This window comes from Mobula birostris, chromosome 6 (assembly GCF_030028105.1).
Source record: "Mobula birostris isolate sMobBir1 chromosome 6, sMobBir1.hap1, whole genome shotgun sequence".
Taxonomy (NCBI): Eukaryota; Metazoa; Chordata; class Chondrichthyes; order Myliobatiformes; family Myliobatidae; genus Mobula; species Mobula birostris.
This window is the reverse complement of record NC_092375.1, coordinates 185,556,424-185,570,869: the sequence shown is the minus strand read 5'-3', so window position 1 is coordinate 185,570,869 and position 14,446 is coordinate 185,556,424. Positions and strand designations below refer to the sequence as shown.

Below are 14,446 nucleotides of genomic sequence, written 5' to 3'. Positions count from 1 at the left end.
TCCTCTTTCTCACAGCAACTTTACATTGGGACTTTTCCATCCAGTCAGTCTCTGAGGCCTGATAAACTGTTCTTATCAGCTAGCTCTGAGGTTATTTCCGCCTGCTGTGCCTGCAGTAGAAATGCAAATGCTGATTTTCCTATTCAGAAACACTAACATGATTTGCATTGATCTCACTGCAGTTACTGAACAACCCGCCCTTCAGTGTGGCAGGACGTCTCCTCTGGAAAGAGTGTTTGTCAGATCTGACGTCCTTTCCATCTTTATGGTATTGGTAAATGCTAATGATAGATGGGAAAGAAACTGATTGGGGTTTCTTGCTGAACTCTCAGAGGATTGACTCCCACCTCTCATTTTGCAAAATTAGCACCTTAAAACCAACCACAGACAAATACTTAACTGGGACGACCCAGTAGCGTAGTGGTTTGCGCAATGCTTTACAGTACAGGCAACCTGGGTTCAATTCCCGTCACTACCCGTAAGGAGTTTGTATGTTCACCACGTGACTGCGTGGATTTCCGCCGGGTGCTCTGGTTTCCTTCCACATTCCAGAGACGTACCAGTTGGTAGGTTAATCGGTCGTTGTAAATTGTCCTGTGATTAGGCTGGGGTTAAATCAGGAAATTGCTGGGTGGTGCATCTTGAAGGGCCAGAAGGACCTATTCCACAATGTCTCTCAATAAATAAATATCAATATTTTTGTAGACATAATTATAATGATATATACTGATAAATGAAGCCATTTTTCATAATTCATTCAATAGAAATAACGTGGGGTGGAAGGGTCTCTACCAAAGGAGGTGTAAGGTGTTCCTTTCCTCCACTAGCCTGCAGGTCACCCTTGGACAAGGTGTAGCACCTGCTTAGCCCCTTCCCCCACCTGATAAGGGTCATGTGAAGTCATGGGAGCAGGTGGTGGATGGTCGTATGAGCAGCTGGTGTATATCACAAGTCCTGGTTATGTGATAGAAACATAAAAACATGAAAAATAGGTGCAAGAGTAGGCCATTCGGCCCTTCGAGCCTGCACCACCATTCAGTACGATCATGGCTGATCATCCAACTCAGAACCCTGTACCTGCCTTCTCTCCATACCCCCTGATCCCTTTAGCTACAAGGGCCATATCTAACTCCCTCTTAAATATAGCCAATGAACTGGCCTCAACTGTTTCCTGTGGCAGAGAATTCCACACATTCACCACTCTCTGTGTGAAGAACTTTTTCCTCATCTTGGTCCTAAAAGGCTTCCCCTTTATCCTCAAACTGTGACCCCTCATTCTGGACTTCCCCAACATCGGGATCAATCTTCCTGCATCTAGCCTGTCCAATTCCTTTAGAATTTTATACGTTTCAATAAGATACCCCTCAATCTCCTAAATTCCAGCGAGTATAAGCCTAGTCGATCCAGTCTTTCTTCATATGAAAGTCCTGCCATCCCAGCAATCAATCTGGTAAACCTTCTTTGTACTCCCTCTATGGCAAGAATGTCTTTCCTTAGATTAGGGGACCAAAACTGCACACAATACTCCAGGTGTGGTCTCACCAAGGCCTTGTACAACTGCAGTAGAACCTCCCTGCTCCTGTACTTGAATCCACTTGCTATGAATGCCAGCATACCATTCGCCTTTTTCACCGCCTGCTGTACCTGCATGCCCATTTTCAATGACTGGTGTATAATGACACCCAGGTCTCATTGCACCTCCCCTTTTCCTAATCGGCCACCATTCAGATAATAATCTGTTTTCCTGTTCTTGCCACCAAAGTGGATAACCTCACATTTATCCACATTAAATTGCATCTGCCATTAATTTGCCCACTCACCTAACCTATCTGAGTCACTCACCTAGCCTATCCAGATCACTGACATTCACAACACACTGGAGGAACTCAGCAGGTCGGGCAGCATCCGTGGAAAAGATCGGTCGACGTTTCGGGCCGGAACCCTTCGTCAGGACTGTAGAGGGAGGGGGCAGAGGCCCTGTAAGGAAGGTGGGGTGAGGGTGAGAAGGAGAAGGCTGGTAGGTTCCAGGTGAAAAACCAGTAAGGGGAAAGATAAAGGGGTGGGGGTGGGGGAGGGGGAGGTGATAGGCAGGAAAGGTGAAGAAGGAATAGGGGAAAACACAATGGGTAGTAGAAGGAGGCATAACCATGAGGGAGGTGATAGGCAGCTGGGGGAGGGGGCAGAGTGACATAGGGATAGGGGAAGGGAGGGGGAGGGAATTACCGGAAGTTGGAGAATTCTATGTTCATACCAAGGGGCTGGAGACTACCTAGACGGTATATGAGGTGTTGCTCCTTCCCTCCACAGTCCTGACGAAGGGTTCCGGCCCGAAATGTCGACTGATCTTTTCCACGGATGCTGCCTGACCTGCTGAGTTCCTCCAGCGTGTTGTGAGTGTTGCTTTGACCCCAGCATCTGCAGATTATTTTGTGTCCAGAACACTGACACCAGGCAGACAATATCTGAAGAGTATGGATAATGGCTGGGGTCACCTGTCTTGTAAAGAGTCTTGTATGGCAAACCACTTCTGTTGGAAAAATTGCCAAGAACGATCATGGTCATGGAAAGACCACAATTGTCTACATGGCACATAACAAACGAACGAGCAATGACATATTCTTCAAATGCCATTTTAAAACTTAGCTATCATGTTTTAAATTGCTGGATTTTAATAGAAATATAGACTACTGGCCTAAAGATTCATCCTTAGTATAAATGATATTAGAGTCATAAAAAAGTACAGCACAGAAACAGGCCCTTCAGCCCATACAGCCTGTGTCGAACTATTTAAACTGTCTACTCCCATCAACCTGCACCGGGACCATAGCCCTGCATACACCTGCCATCCATGTACCTATCCAAACTTCTCTTAAATGTTGAAATTGAGCTTACATCACTTGTGCTGGCAGCTCATTCCATGCTCTCACAACCCCCTGAGTGAAGAAGTTTCCTCTCATGTTCCCCTTAAACTTTTCACCTTTCACCATTAACCCATGACCTCTGGTTGTAGTCCCACCCAACCTCCGTAGAAAAAGTCTGCTTGCGTTCACCCTATTTATACCCTTCATAATTTTGTATACCTCTATCAAATCTCCTCTCAATCTTCTACTTTCCAAGGTATACAGTCCTAACCTATTCAATCTTTCCTTATAAATCCGGTCCCCCAGACACAGTAACACCCTTGTAAATTTCAACCTTGGTTACATTTGTCCTATAGGTAGGTGACCAAAACGGCACACAATACTCCAAATTAGGCCTCACCGATGTCTTATTCAACTTCAGCATAACATCCCATCCCCTTATTCAAAACTTAGACTTATGATGTGTCAAAAGATTTCTTTATGACCCTATCTAGCTTTCACACCAATTTCTACGAAGTATTGACCATACTAAGATTAAAGCTAATGGGCTGAAACTATATTCAAAGTATAAAGAAGAAGTTGTACCTTTATACATTTTTTCTGAAACCGCTGCAGAATGGTACATGCAGATTATAATAAATTGCCGGCAATAAAGTTAGATGACAGGAAGTGAATTGAACACTTCTAGAAAATGTCAAAATGCCAGCAGAGCCAAATGGTAAATTATTGCTTTAAACTCTTTGACAGCGAGTAGTTGTACTTTATGGTATTTGTCCAACGATTATACACAACAATATATTTTATAGAAAGCTATTTTTGTAACTACAAATTTCTCAAAAATCACAAGAGTGCAAAGTTACAAGTGTCTGCCACATACAGATTTTTAAATCTTTCTCTTATAAGCACAATAGCTAATAACAGACAAAAATTAGAGCTGTTAACCATTAGCAATCTCTGCCTAAATTTGACTTCTGAATTGGTTTGTATTAATCTAGACATATGGGTAGTGAAATTGGTTTGAACCTTGTCCATTCCATTGAGTATAAAATGAAAGTTCTGGGTGAACACATTACCCAGTCTGTACCAGTGGTAAGGCCTCTATTATATTGGTTCATAGTGCTTAAAATCTATGTTGGCTTATTTCAAATGTTCATAAAAGGGTCATGCTCCTCTTTCAGGATCCATTGACAAATTTGGTGAAAACTTAGTATGCTGTATATTTTGAATTTTGATAAATGTCTTTCCCTTTTTCTTTGGCTAGCTTTGAGATCCTCAAAAGGAAGAGGAGTCTACACTGTTGACCATTCATCAGCAGAACTTGGTTAGGAAACTCACTATGCAACTCTTAACTAATCAAAACTTGTACTTTATTGTCTCTGCTCAAACAACAACGTAAATATGTTGACCCCAGGCTAACAACTTAAAACACAAATTCTACTGTTCTTTTTGTACCAGTTCTCACTCAGATCACTTCTGTAATTTATAACACTGAAATAGGGGATCTCCCGCTGGCCAGACGATCTATCCTTTTTCTCCCAGCCCCTGGCAGGGGGCGTTCTTCCTTGGATTGGTGAATCTTTGAAGTTATCACTATCCTACATTCAAAGCTTCTGCTTTTATATTCATTCCTTAACAGTTCAAATGTTGCATTTCAGTGTTATTTGCTATGGGTCAACTGACTGACCTATATTTTCTTATTGGCTCTGGTCCAAACCAGCAACCATTTATTGCCCTCTTCTGAAAGTGACAACTGGTAATTTATGGTACTTCATTTTAAATCAGTTACCAAACCAGTAACCAGCTCCAATCACTCTGGCCAGACACAGACCACAGCATTTACAAACCTGCATGTATATCTAACCAAAGAACTTTGTATTTGGAAATGGTCTTTAGTCCAGCAGATTACCTGGGGCATCATTGTGTCTATATTAAAGCACCAATCATACCAAGCAACTCCAGTTCACAAAATGGAGGATGAACAGCAGCTTCAAAAAATGGCTGCCTCCATTCCTTCAAACTCATGGCAAGAGCAAAGACAATTGATTTGGCTGTTTCCACTGTCCTTGACCCATTCGAGGTTGACGTTTTCTTCCATACTTTAATTCCCCCAGGGCCAAAAATATTTTCTCAGTCAGGAGGAACTTTGCCAAAAAGGATATTTTAAGCTGTGAATTACATGCAGCATTAAGTTACTGAATGATATCTGATTTCTGTATTTTCTCTTTGCAATTTAACCAAAAGATGATATTATAAAAAAGTTGCATCTTTTAAGGAGTGTTGATTGGAAGATAAAAATGAATTATTTCTGAAGCTGGATAATCTAAGATGAAAGATCACCATCAAAACATCGAGCTGTGCTTTACAAGAATCAGGTTAGGAAACATTCCTGTATACAAAGAATACTTATAACTCTTCCAGAAATGTCAAGTGACGTGAAGTCAATTGTAATTTGAAATTAATAAGTTTAATTAATTGAAATACAGCAATTATTGAAATACAGCACGGAATAGGCCCTTCTGGTCCTAGGAGCCACGCCGCCCAGCAATCCCCCGATTTAACCCCAGCCTAATCACGGAACGATTTGCGATGACCAATTAACCTACCAAACAGTACGCCTTTGGAATGTGGAAGGAAACCGGAGCACCAGGAGGAAACCCAAGCTGTCACGGGGGAGAACATACAAACCGCTTACAGGCAGCGGTGGGAATTTAACCCAGGTTACTGGTACTGTAAAGCGTTGTACTAACTACTATAATACTGTGCTGTCCTTAATTTTGATGACGAGGGTAAATGTTTGTAGAATAATGGAGATTACAGAAACAGGACCCTGTACCCGCCATGTTCAAAATATGTGGGCAAAGGTGCAATGAGGTGGCACATCAGCCATGAACTCATTAGGCTTGGGGGTCTAAATGGTTTCCTATTGTTCCAATAATCAAACAGTAGTCTTTAAAGAGTTCAAGTTCAAGATCAGGTTTATTGTCAATCAACCTTATATTTGTATACCATTGTGCTGCCCTTCAGCAAGCGTTTTATGTTTGTTTCTTTCTAAGTGATTCAGCACATTTGGCTTTTATTATGAAAATAAGCAGCTTCAGATCTGTATTAGGTCACTTCCTGTGTAGTCAGAACATAGTAAGTAGGAAACTACAATGAGGGGGGGCGGTAGAAAACCAGAGGATTATGTTTGGAGTTAAAGAATTTTCTGACTAAAGCCATCTTGTTGTTTCCCAGAAGAAGCATTGCTTGTAAGTTGATGTTACATTGTTTAGAAGTTAATTTAAAGGGATCAATAAGATTACACTGAAGTAGAATGTTATTTTTGAATGTATTAGGCCTGGATGCTAATTGTTTTCACGTACCATTTCCCTGTAGTATTTACTTGTTGGAATGCCATAATATTTACCTGCAGGAAATGTAACTAAGTTCTTACTTACCTTTGTGTGAATGGAACAATGCAGTGTTTGCACTGTATTTTGTTGCTTTTCAGCTTCACTCTTTATTCTGTCATACCACTGAGAATGCAATAAAACCAAGGAGCTAGGAGGCTATATCCTACCCGTTCTGTCATTTTTGAATGGAGTTTGGTTGACTGTCTAGTTGACGTTACAACACCTCAGTGAGGGCAGTACGACAGCCACGCGAATCAATGGTCCTCTGGAGCAAAGTGCACAACACAGTACACACAACATATCGAGTAATATTACCACAAATAAATCAACAAATAGTAAAATATTAGAGTTATTAGCCTAATATTATTATTAGGATTGCTGTTAGCAGAAATGTACCATCAGCAGATTCCTATTGTGTCCCCTGCAATAATGGCTACATCTGAAAGTGATTTCATTTGCTGTGAAGAACTTTGGCTCAACTCAGTAGTGTGAAAAGTGCAGCATGAAATCTAGTCTTATTTCAAGGAATCTGTGAAATGATGTTGTCTAATTATTTGTGCAGTTTCCAAGATGTTTTTGTATTTTGGCATGTTTATAATAGTCAAGCAACAACGTTGTTGTTAAATAAATTGTGATATTAGGTTTACTGTTTACTTACCATATTGGGTAAAGACCAAGCCTCGTACTTATGAAGACCAAGCTAAACATTACAAATAGGAGGTCACACAGTCGTTGACATTTGGCATAGTTTGCCATCTTAGCTGCCTGTAAATTAAAAAAAAAAGACTGGCTTTGAATGTTCAATACTGTATCTGACTAATATCATTGTCTTAAATTTGCTCTCTCCTTAGGAACAAGTAGATGAAAAGTGACACAAGAGTTTATTAGTCTGTGCCTAGTCACAAATAAGTATGACAGTACCAGGAACATTAAACATATCTAATGCCTTGAGATGGGTATATTTCTCATTCAATTATTATCTGTGGATCCAGCTCACAAACACACATTTACTAACATGGTAAGTAAATAGCTTCAGAAAATGGAAATAATGTAGATGAAATACGTAGATAAATTACAAAGCTATTTTGTACATAAATGTGCAAATAAATTGCACATTCAACAAATGACAGACTGCTTAATCAATGACTAATTCTATTTGCTGCATAGAGAATAATTTACACTGATCTTTGAAAAATTTAGTTTACCTGAGGGAATTTGCTCAAAATATGTCTACTGGTTATTTGCTACAATTAGGCCATTCTCAGGGTGGAGGAACAACACCTTATAATCTGTTGGGGTATCCTCCAACCTGATGGCATGAATATCGATTTCACCTTCTGGTGATTAGAGTTCTCTCCTCCCACCCTCTATCCCCACTCTGACCTTTCACATCTTCTTACCTGCCTATTACTTCTCCCGGGTCCATCCCTTTCTCCTATGGTCCACTCTCCTCTCCTATCAGATTCTTTCTTCTCCGGTCCTTGACCGTTTCCACCCACTTCGCTTCTCCTATCACCTTCCAGCTAGCCTCCTTCCCCCTCTTCCCCCACCTTTTTATTCTGGCATCTTCCTCCTTTCTCAGTCCTGAAAATGATTTTTGACCCAAAAGATCGACTGTTGCCATTCATTCTTTAGCATTATGCATGAAGAATATCAAGTTAAGTAAGACCATAAGACACTGGAGCAGAATTAGTCCACTCGGCTCATCAAGTCAGCTCCATTGCTTCATCATGGCCGATCAATTTCCCTCTTTATCCCATTCTCCTCCCTTCTCCCCATGACCTTTCATGGCCTGACTAACCAAGAACCCATCAGCCTCCGCCTTAAATGCATCCAGTGGCCTGACCTCTGTGGCAATGAATTTCATCGATCTACCAACCTCTGGCTAAAGAAATGCCTCCACATCTCTGCTCTAAATGAACATCTCTCAATTTAGAGGCTGTACCCTCTGATCCTAGACTCTTCTATCTGATGAAACGTTCTCTTCACATACACTCTATCTAGGCCTATCAACATTCCATAGGTTTCAATGAGATTGAAGAGCATTGCACTCACAATGGCCATAGGATTGACTTCAACAGCACAAAACTACTGTGCCACGCCAATAGCTTTTGGGATCACCTGATGTAGGAAGCCATTGAAATAAAACTTGATGAAAATAGTTTTAACAAAGGAAAAGGTCTCACTATAAAGTAAGAACTGGAATTTGATTGTAAACAAAGTGGGACAGGGGAAACCTGATTGGATGAGGACTGGCTAATTGGGGGAACAGACACCGGGGTATAAATACCACTGGACTAGACATGCCCAGGCATCATCTCCGATAAAGATGGCAGAGTTTGTCATTGCAAAGTCAGTTAAAATCGATACCTATACTCGGATGGAGACTCGAGAAAGTTCATTCATTAATCTATACAATTTCTTATATTGGATAACTCTTTTGGACAGATACCAAACAAGCTCACTGAGTAATCCTAACAAATGAGAGGAAGCTCATTTATAGCATAGAGGATTTGGAAAGCAGTCAGTAATAATGAAAAAGGACTTACATAAACAGAAAAAAAGTAAGCAATTCAGATTCCCATTCCATTTTGGATGTGTCTATCCATGGCCTCCTCTTGTACCAAGAAGAGGCCACCCTCAAGGTGGAGGAACAACACCTTATATTCCGTCTGGTTACCCTCCAACCTGACGGCATAAATATCAACTCCTCCTTTTGGTGAACAAAATTACACTGCCGCCCCCCCTCTGTTCCCCACTCTGACCTTTTACTTCTCACCTGCGTATGCGTATTACCTCCCCCTTGGTCCCCTCCACTTCCCTTTCTTCTATTGTCTACTTGCCTCTCCTATCAGATTTGTTCTCCTCCAGCCCTTGACTTGCCCACTCGCCTGGCTTCACCTATCACCTTCCAGCTAGCCTCTTTCCCCGCCTCCCACCTTCCAATTCAGGCCTCTGATTGCTTCTCTCTCAGTCCTGAAGGAGGGTCTCGGCCCGAAATGTCGACTGTTTACTCTTTTCCAAAGATACTGCCTGACCTGCTGAGTTCCTCCAGCGTTTTGTGCGTGAAGCAAAACCAACTACTGGAAGTATAACTACTGCATGTTTTGTGACTTCTCTTTCCCATTTCACAAAATATTATCAGTATGGATCTTTTTATGAAGTGATAGGTATGAGAATACCCAGTTATAATGTCAATAACAATTATTAAAAGTAATGAGCACTTCCCTTACCTCTAGCAGAAAGTCAGCTGCATCATGAAGGCACAGCACCAGAGTTCCCACTCGCACCATGTTGTTAACGTATGAAAAAGTTATAAGCGCTATTGTTGCAACGTGATGCAAAAACATAATGGCAAAATCCTACAAGAAGAAGAAAAGCTTGGTAACAACTTTATACAACAACAACTGTCCAATGCAGAGCAAGCTTAGAATGAAAATTCCATTAGATGGTCTTTGGATATACCCTTGGGTGACTATTTGCTGAAGAGAACAATTTGAACCCATCTCCAGACAGTTTACAAACATCTCACATATCAACTTGTTGCAAGAGGGCAGAATTAGTCATAAAGTCTGTTGTCACAGTGAATAAAGTCAGCGGAGAGACACCGAGGCTCATGGATACGGGAGTATTTTATTCAGCAGAAACAAGCAACAGGCATAACATACTGAGACAATCTTGGAAGGAGGAGCCTGCTCAACCCAATATTACATGACGTTTTATAAAGGTAACAAAGGTAACAGCAGGACAAATTTATCGTTCCGATGTATCTACAATGCTTCCTTTGAATTACGTATAATTTTTCTTTCTTTTTAAATCTTTTTATTGAATTAGTACACAAAAGGTAAACCATATAGGCACTGATACACTGTTGCAATATAACTTTACAAGAAATATTAATACACAAAAAGAAGTTAGTACAAACAGTGCAGTTTAGATATAAAATAAGGTAATATAATAGTATACTAATTTTCATACATGTCAATAAGGAAAAGGAAAAAAAAAACGCAAAAAAACCCCCCAAAAAAAACCCACCGTGTAACTGATCTAAAAAGCAAAGCAAAGCAATGGGCTAACTAGGTACCAAGTAGACTTAAACAACTTAAAACAATCACGTCCTCAAACCTGACCTCCATTAAAAACAGTTAAAAAGCAAGAAGGGAATGTAAATATGGACAGAGAAAGAAAAAAGGTTACATTAAATGAAAATGTTGAATAAAAGATCTCCAGTTCTGTTCAAATTTAACTGAAGAATCATAAAGATTACATCTAATTTTTTCCAAATTTAGACATAGTATCGTCTGGGAAAACCAAAAGAACGTAGTTGGAGCATTAATCTCCTTCCAATATTGTAAAATACATCTTTTCACCATTAAAGTAAGAAACGCAATCAACCTACGGGCTGAAGGGGAAAGATTACTGGAAATTTTAGGTAATCCAAAGATAGCAGTAATAGGATGGGGAGAAATATCTATATTCAATACCTTTGAAATAATATTAAAAATGTCTTTCCAAAAAGTTTCCAAAGTAGGACAGGCCCAAAACATATGAGTTAAGGAAGCTATCTCCCCATGACATCTGTCACAAAGAGGGTTAATATGAGAATGAAAACGAGCTAATTTATCTTTAGACATATGTGCTCTATGGACAACTTTAAATTGAATTAGAGAGTGTTTAGAACAGATAGAGGAAGTATTGACTAGTTGTAAAATATGCACCCAGTCATTCACTGAAATAATAAAGCCCAATTCCTTTTCCCAATCTGACCCAATCTTGTCGAATGGAGCTTTCCTAAGTTTCATAATTATATTATAAATAATAGCCGTTACACCTTTCTGACATGGATTAAGGTTAATTATAGTATCTAAAATATATGTAGGAGGTAGCGTCGGAAAGGAAGAGAGTATAGTACTTAGGAAATTTCTAACTTGGAGATATCTAAAAAAATGTATTCTTGGTAAGTTATATTTGTTAGATAATTGTTCAAAAGACATAAGGGAGTCATCTAAAAATAAATCCAAAAACCGTGAAATACCCTTAGTCTTCTAAATTTGAAAGTCAGGGAGAATTACGTATAATTTTTAAACACGTCCTTCGCTGCTCACTCCAAAGTGAATGTTAATTGCCACTTGACTCTAGGCTGTATTCATACATCTGCAGGGACATCCGAGGTCTAATTCTTCTGAGCTGCATTTTAATTTCAATCCGTAATCCACATTCAAATCTGAAGACCGGTTGCTGGTGAAATTAATATTTGCTGTATACCCTTACTCCAGAATATGCGCTAACAGAGTATTACAGCACAGAAACAGATTCTCAATCCACTGAGTCCACACAGAATATTAGGCAAGCAGTTACACTAATTCCTATCAACTACTCTGAGATTTTACCACTCACCCAAGTATGAGGACCTATTAGCCTACTAATCCACGTCTTTGGGATGAGAGAGGAAACTGGACCTTCCAGAGGAAACCACTGTGATCATTGGGGGAATGTGCAAATCCCACACTGACCTGAGATCAGAATTAAACCTGAGTCGTTGGAGCTATGAAGCTTCATTGGTTCTGCCACTGTGCTTCCAAGTTATTGAAGTGTTTCTTTTGGTTTATGTCTGAATTCTTTAGTTTCAGTTTTTATGTTAGACACTTGGACTTTAAGTGCAAAAATCGGTCCTATAATACTGCTATCCCAGTTCTTCACTAAAGCTTGCTTAATTTGTTATATTGTTCAAATGGTGTTGGTTCCATGCCACTTTCCAGAACATGGTTGCTTTCGTAAAGGACAACAAGTGACGTAATTATGGAAGAAAAAGATCAAAAGCAAACAGAAATAATTTCCATGAGGATTTGTCAGAATTTAGCAGTTAGCTTGTTTCACACCACTGAACATAGACACTTAGATTCTCACGGTAGTTGAGACAAAGCAAGTTGTCCTCTATTGTTTCATCCATATGTTATTCTGAAGTTGGGAAGGACATAACATCAAAAAAGTTTTATGTAAGAACCAAAAGGAAATGTCCTCATCGAGGGACCAGCAGTGGGAAGGATGAGCAGTTTTAAGTTTTTAGGGTGTCAACGTCTTGGAGGACCTTTTCTTCAGTTTATGATGGGCTCAACATATGGATTCCAGCGGCCCAATCAAAGGTAGGAACAGGTCACAGCGACGAGGTTTCTCACAAGTCAGTGACGCTTGCTTAAAAGGAGAACTTCACGGATGTTCGGGCTCAATCTGATGGTCCAGTCAGTGGCAGGAGCAGGCCACAGTGTTGAGGTTTCTCGCAGGTAGGCGATGCTCAGAAGGGATAAGTGGGGCAGCTATCGTCTAGAGTAGGCCAGTGGTGTGATTTATGTGTCAGGCTTTGGCTCAAAGGAGGCTTTGGTCAGAAGAGGCGTTGACTCTGCGTAAATTTCTATTAGGATTCCCTTTTTTTCTCTCTCACTGTACCTAGTGTTGTAAATGGCCATTGTGTGTTCTTCATGCTGGATGTTGGAGTCCTGGGAGACCCAGAGTCTCCCAGGGAAATATGTCGGCATAAAGTGCATCCGGCTGAATTTCCTTGAAGACCGTGTTAGGGATCTGGAGCAGCAGCTGGATGACCTTCGGCTTTTACAGGAGAGTGAGGAGATAATCGATCAGAGTTACAGGGAAGTAGTCACCCCGAAGTTGCGGGAGGCGAGTAGCTGGGTGACTGTCAGGAGAAATGGAAATTTCTCCTGAAGGCCCTGCAGTCAGGACTGTAGCCAGAGCATCCCTGTAGCCATTCCTCCTAATAATAAGTATACTGTTTTGGAAAAATGAGGAGGGTGGATAGATGTATTCCAAAAACGCAGAAATACTCTAATGGCAAAATAGTACAACCGTGACAGACAAGGGAAGTCAAAACTCATGTAGAAGCAAAAGAGAGGGCATACAGATCAGCAAAATTTAGGGGGAAGATTTTAAAAACCTACAGAGAGCAACTAAAAGAATCATTAGAAGGGAAAAGATGAAATATGAAAGCAAGCTAGCAAACAATATCAAAGTGGATAGTAAAAACTTTTTCAAGTATGTAAAACATAAAAGAGAGATGAGAGTGGATATAGGACCACTAGAAAATGGGGCTAGAAAAATAATAACGAGGGACAAGGAGATGGCAGATGAATTAAATGAGCATTTTGCATCAGTCTTCACTGTGGAAGACACTAGCAGTGTACCTGGTGTTGAAGGGTGTGAGGGAAGAGAAGTGAGTGCAGTTACTATTACAAGGGAGAAGGTGCTCAAAAAGCAGAAAGACCTAGGGGTACATAAGTCATCCAGACTAGATGAACTGTACCCTAGGGTTCTGAAAGAGATTGTGTTGACATTAGTAATGTTCTTTCAAAAATTATTGGACTCTGACATGGTGCCAGAGGACTGGAAAATTGCAAATGTCACTCCACTCTTTAAGAAAGGAGGAAGGCACCAGAAAGGAAATTATAGACCAGTTTGCCTGACCTCAGTAGTTGGAAAGATGTTAGAGTTAATTGTTAAGGATGAGGTTATGGAGTACTTGGTGATACAGGACAAGATAGGATAAAATCAGCATGGTTTTCTTAAGGGAAAATCTTGCCTGATGAACCTGTTGGAATTCTTTGAGGAGATTACAAGTAGGATGGATAAAGGGGATGCAATGAATGTTATATATTTAGACTTTCAGAAGGCCTTTGACAAGGTGCCACACATGAAGCTGCTTGCCAAGTTAAGAGCCCATGCTATTAAAGAAAAGTTACTGGCATGGTTAGAACATTGACTGATTGGTCAGAGGCAGCGTGTGGGAATAAGAGGATCCTTTTCTGGTTGGCTGCCAGTGACTAGTGGTGTTCCGCAGGGGTCGGTGTTGGGACCACTTCTCTTTATGATGTATATCAATGATTTAGATGACGGAATAGATGACTTTGTTGCCAAGTTTGCATTTGGTACAAAGATCGGTGGAGCGACAGTTAGTGTTGAGGAAACAGGTAGGCTGCAGAAGGACTTAGATTAGGAGAACGGGCAAAAGAGTGGCAAATGAAATACAACGTTGGAAAATGCATGGTCATGCAATTTGGTGGTAGAAATAAATGTGCGGAGTATTTTCTAAATGGGGAGAAAATCCAAAAATCTGAGATGCAAAGATACTTAGGAGTCCTTGTGTAGAACACCCTGAAGGTACTTTGCAGGTAGAGTCAGTGGTGA

General features: G+C 40.4%; 1 protein-coding gene across 4 annotated transcripts in view; it reads right to left on the bottom strand.

Annotated features, from left to right (window-relative positions):
- LOC140199642 (ceramide synthase 6-like) overlaps positions 1–14,446 on the bottom strand; it is a 311,186-nt gene that overhangs the window by 25,619 nt on the left and 271,121 nt on the right. For all 4 annotated transcript variants that reach the window (XM_072262067.1, XM_072262065.1, XM_072262066.1 and 1 more), the window contains exons 7-8: positions 9,487–9,615; positions 6,912–7,018 (exon numbers count right to left, since the gene is read on the bottom strand). In XM_072262067.1, the coding sequence (XP_072118168.1) occupies positions 6,912–7,018; positions 9,487–9,615 (236 nt within the window). The remainder of the gene's footprint in view (positions 1–6,911; positions 7,019–9,486; positions 9,616–14,446) is intronic.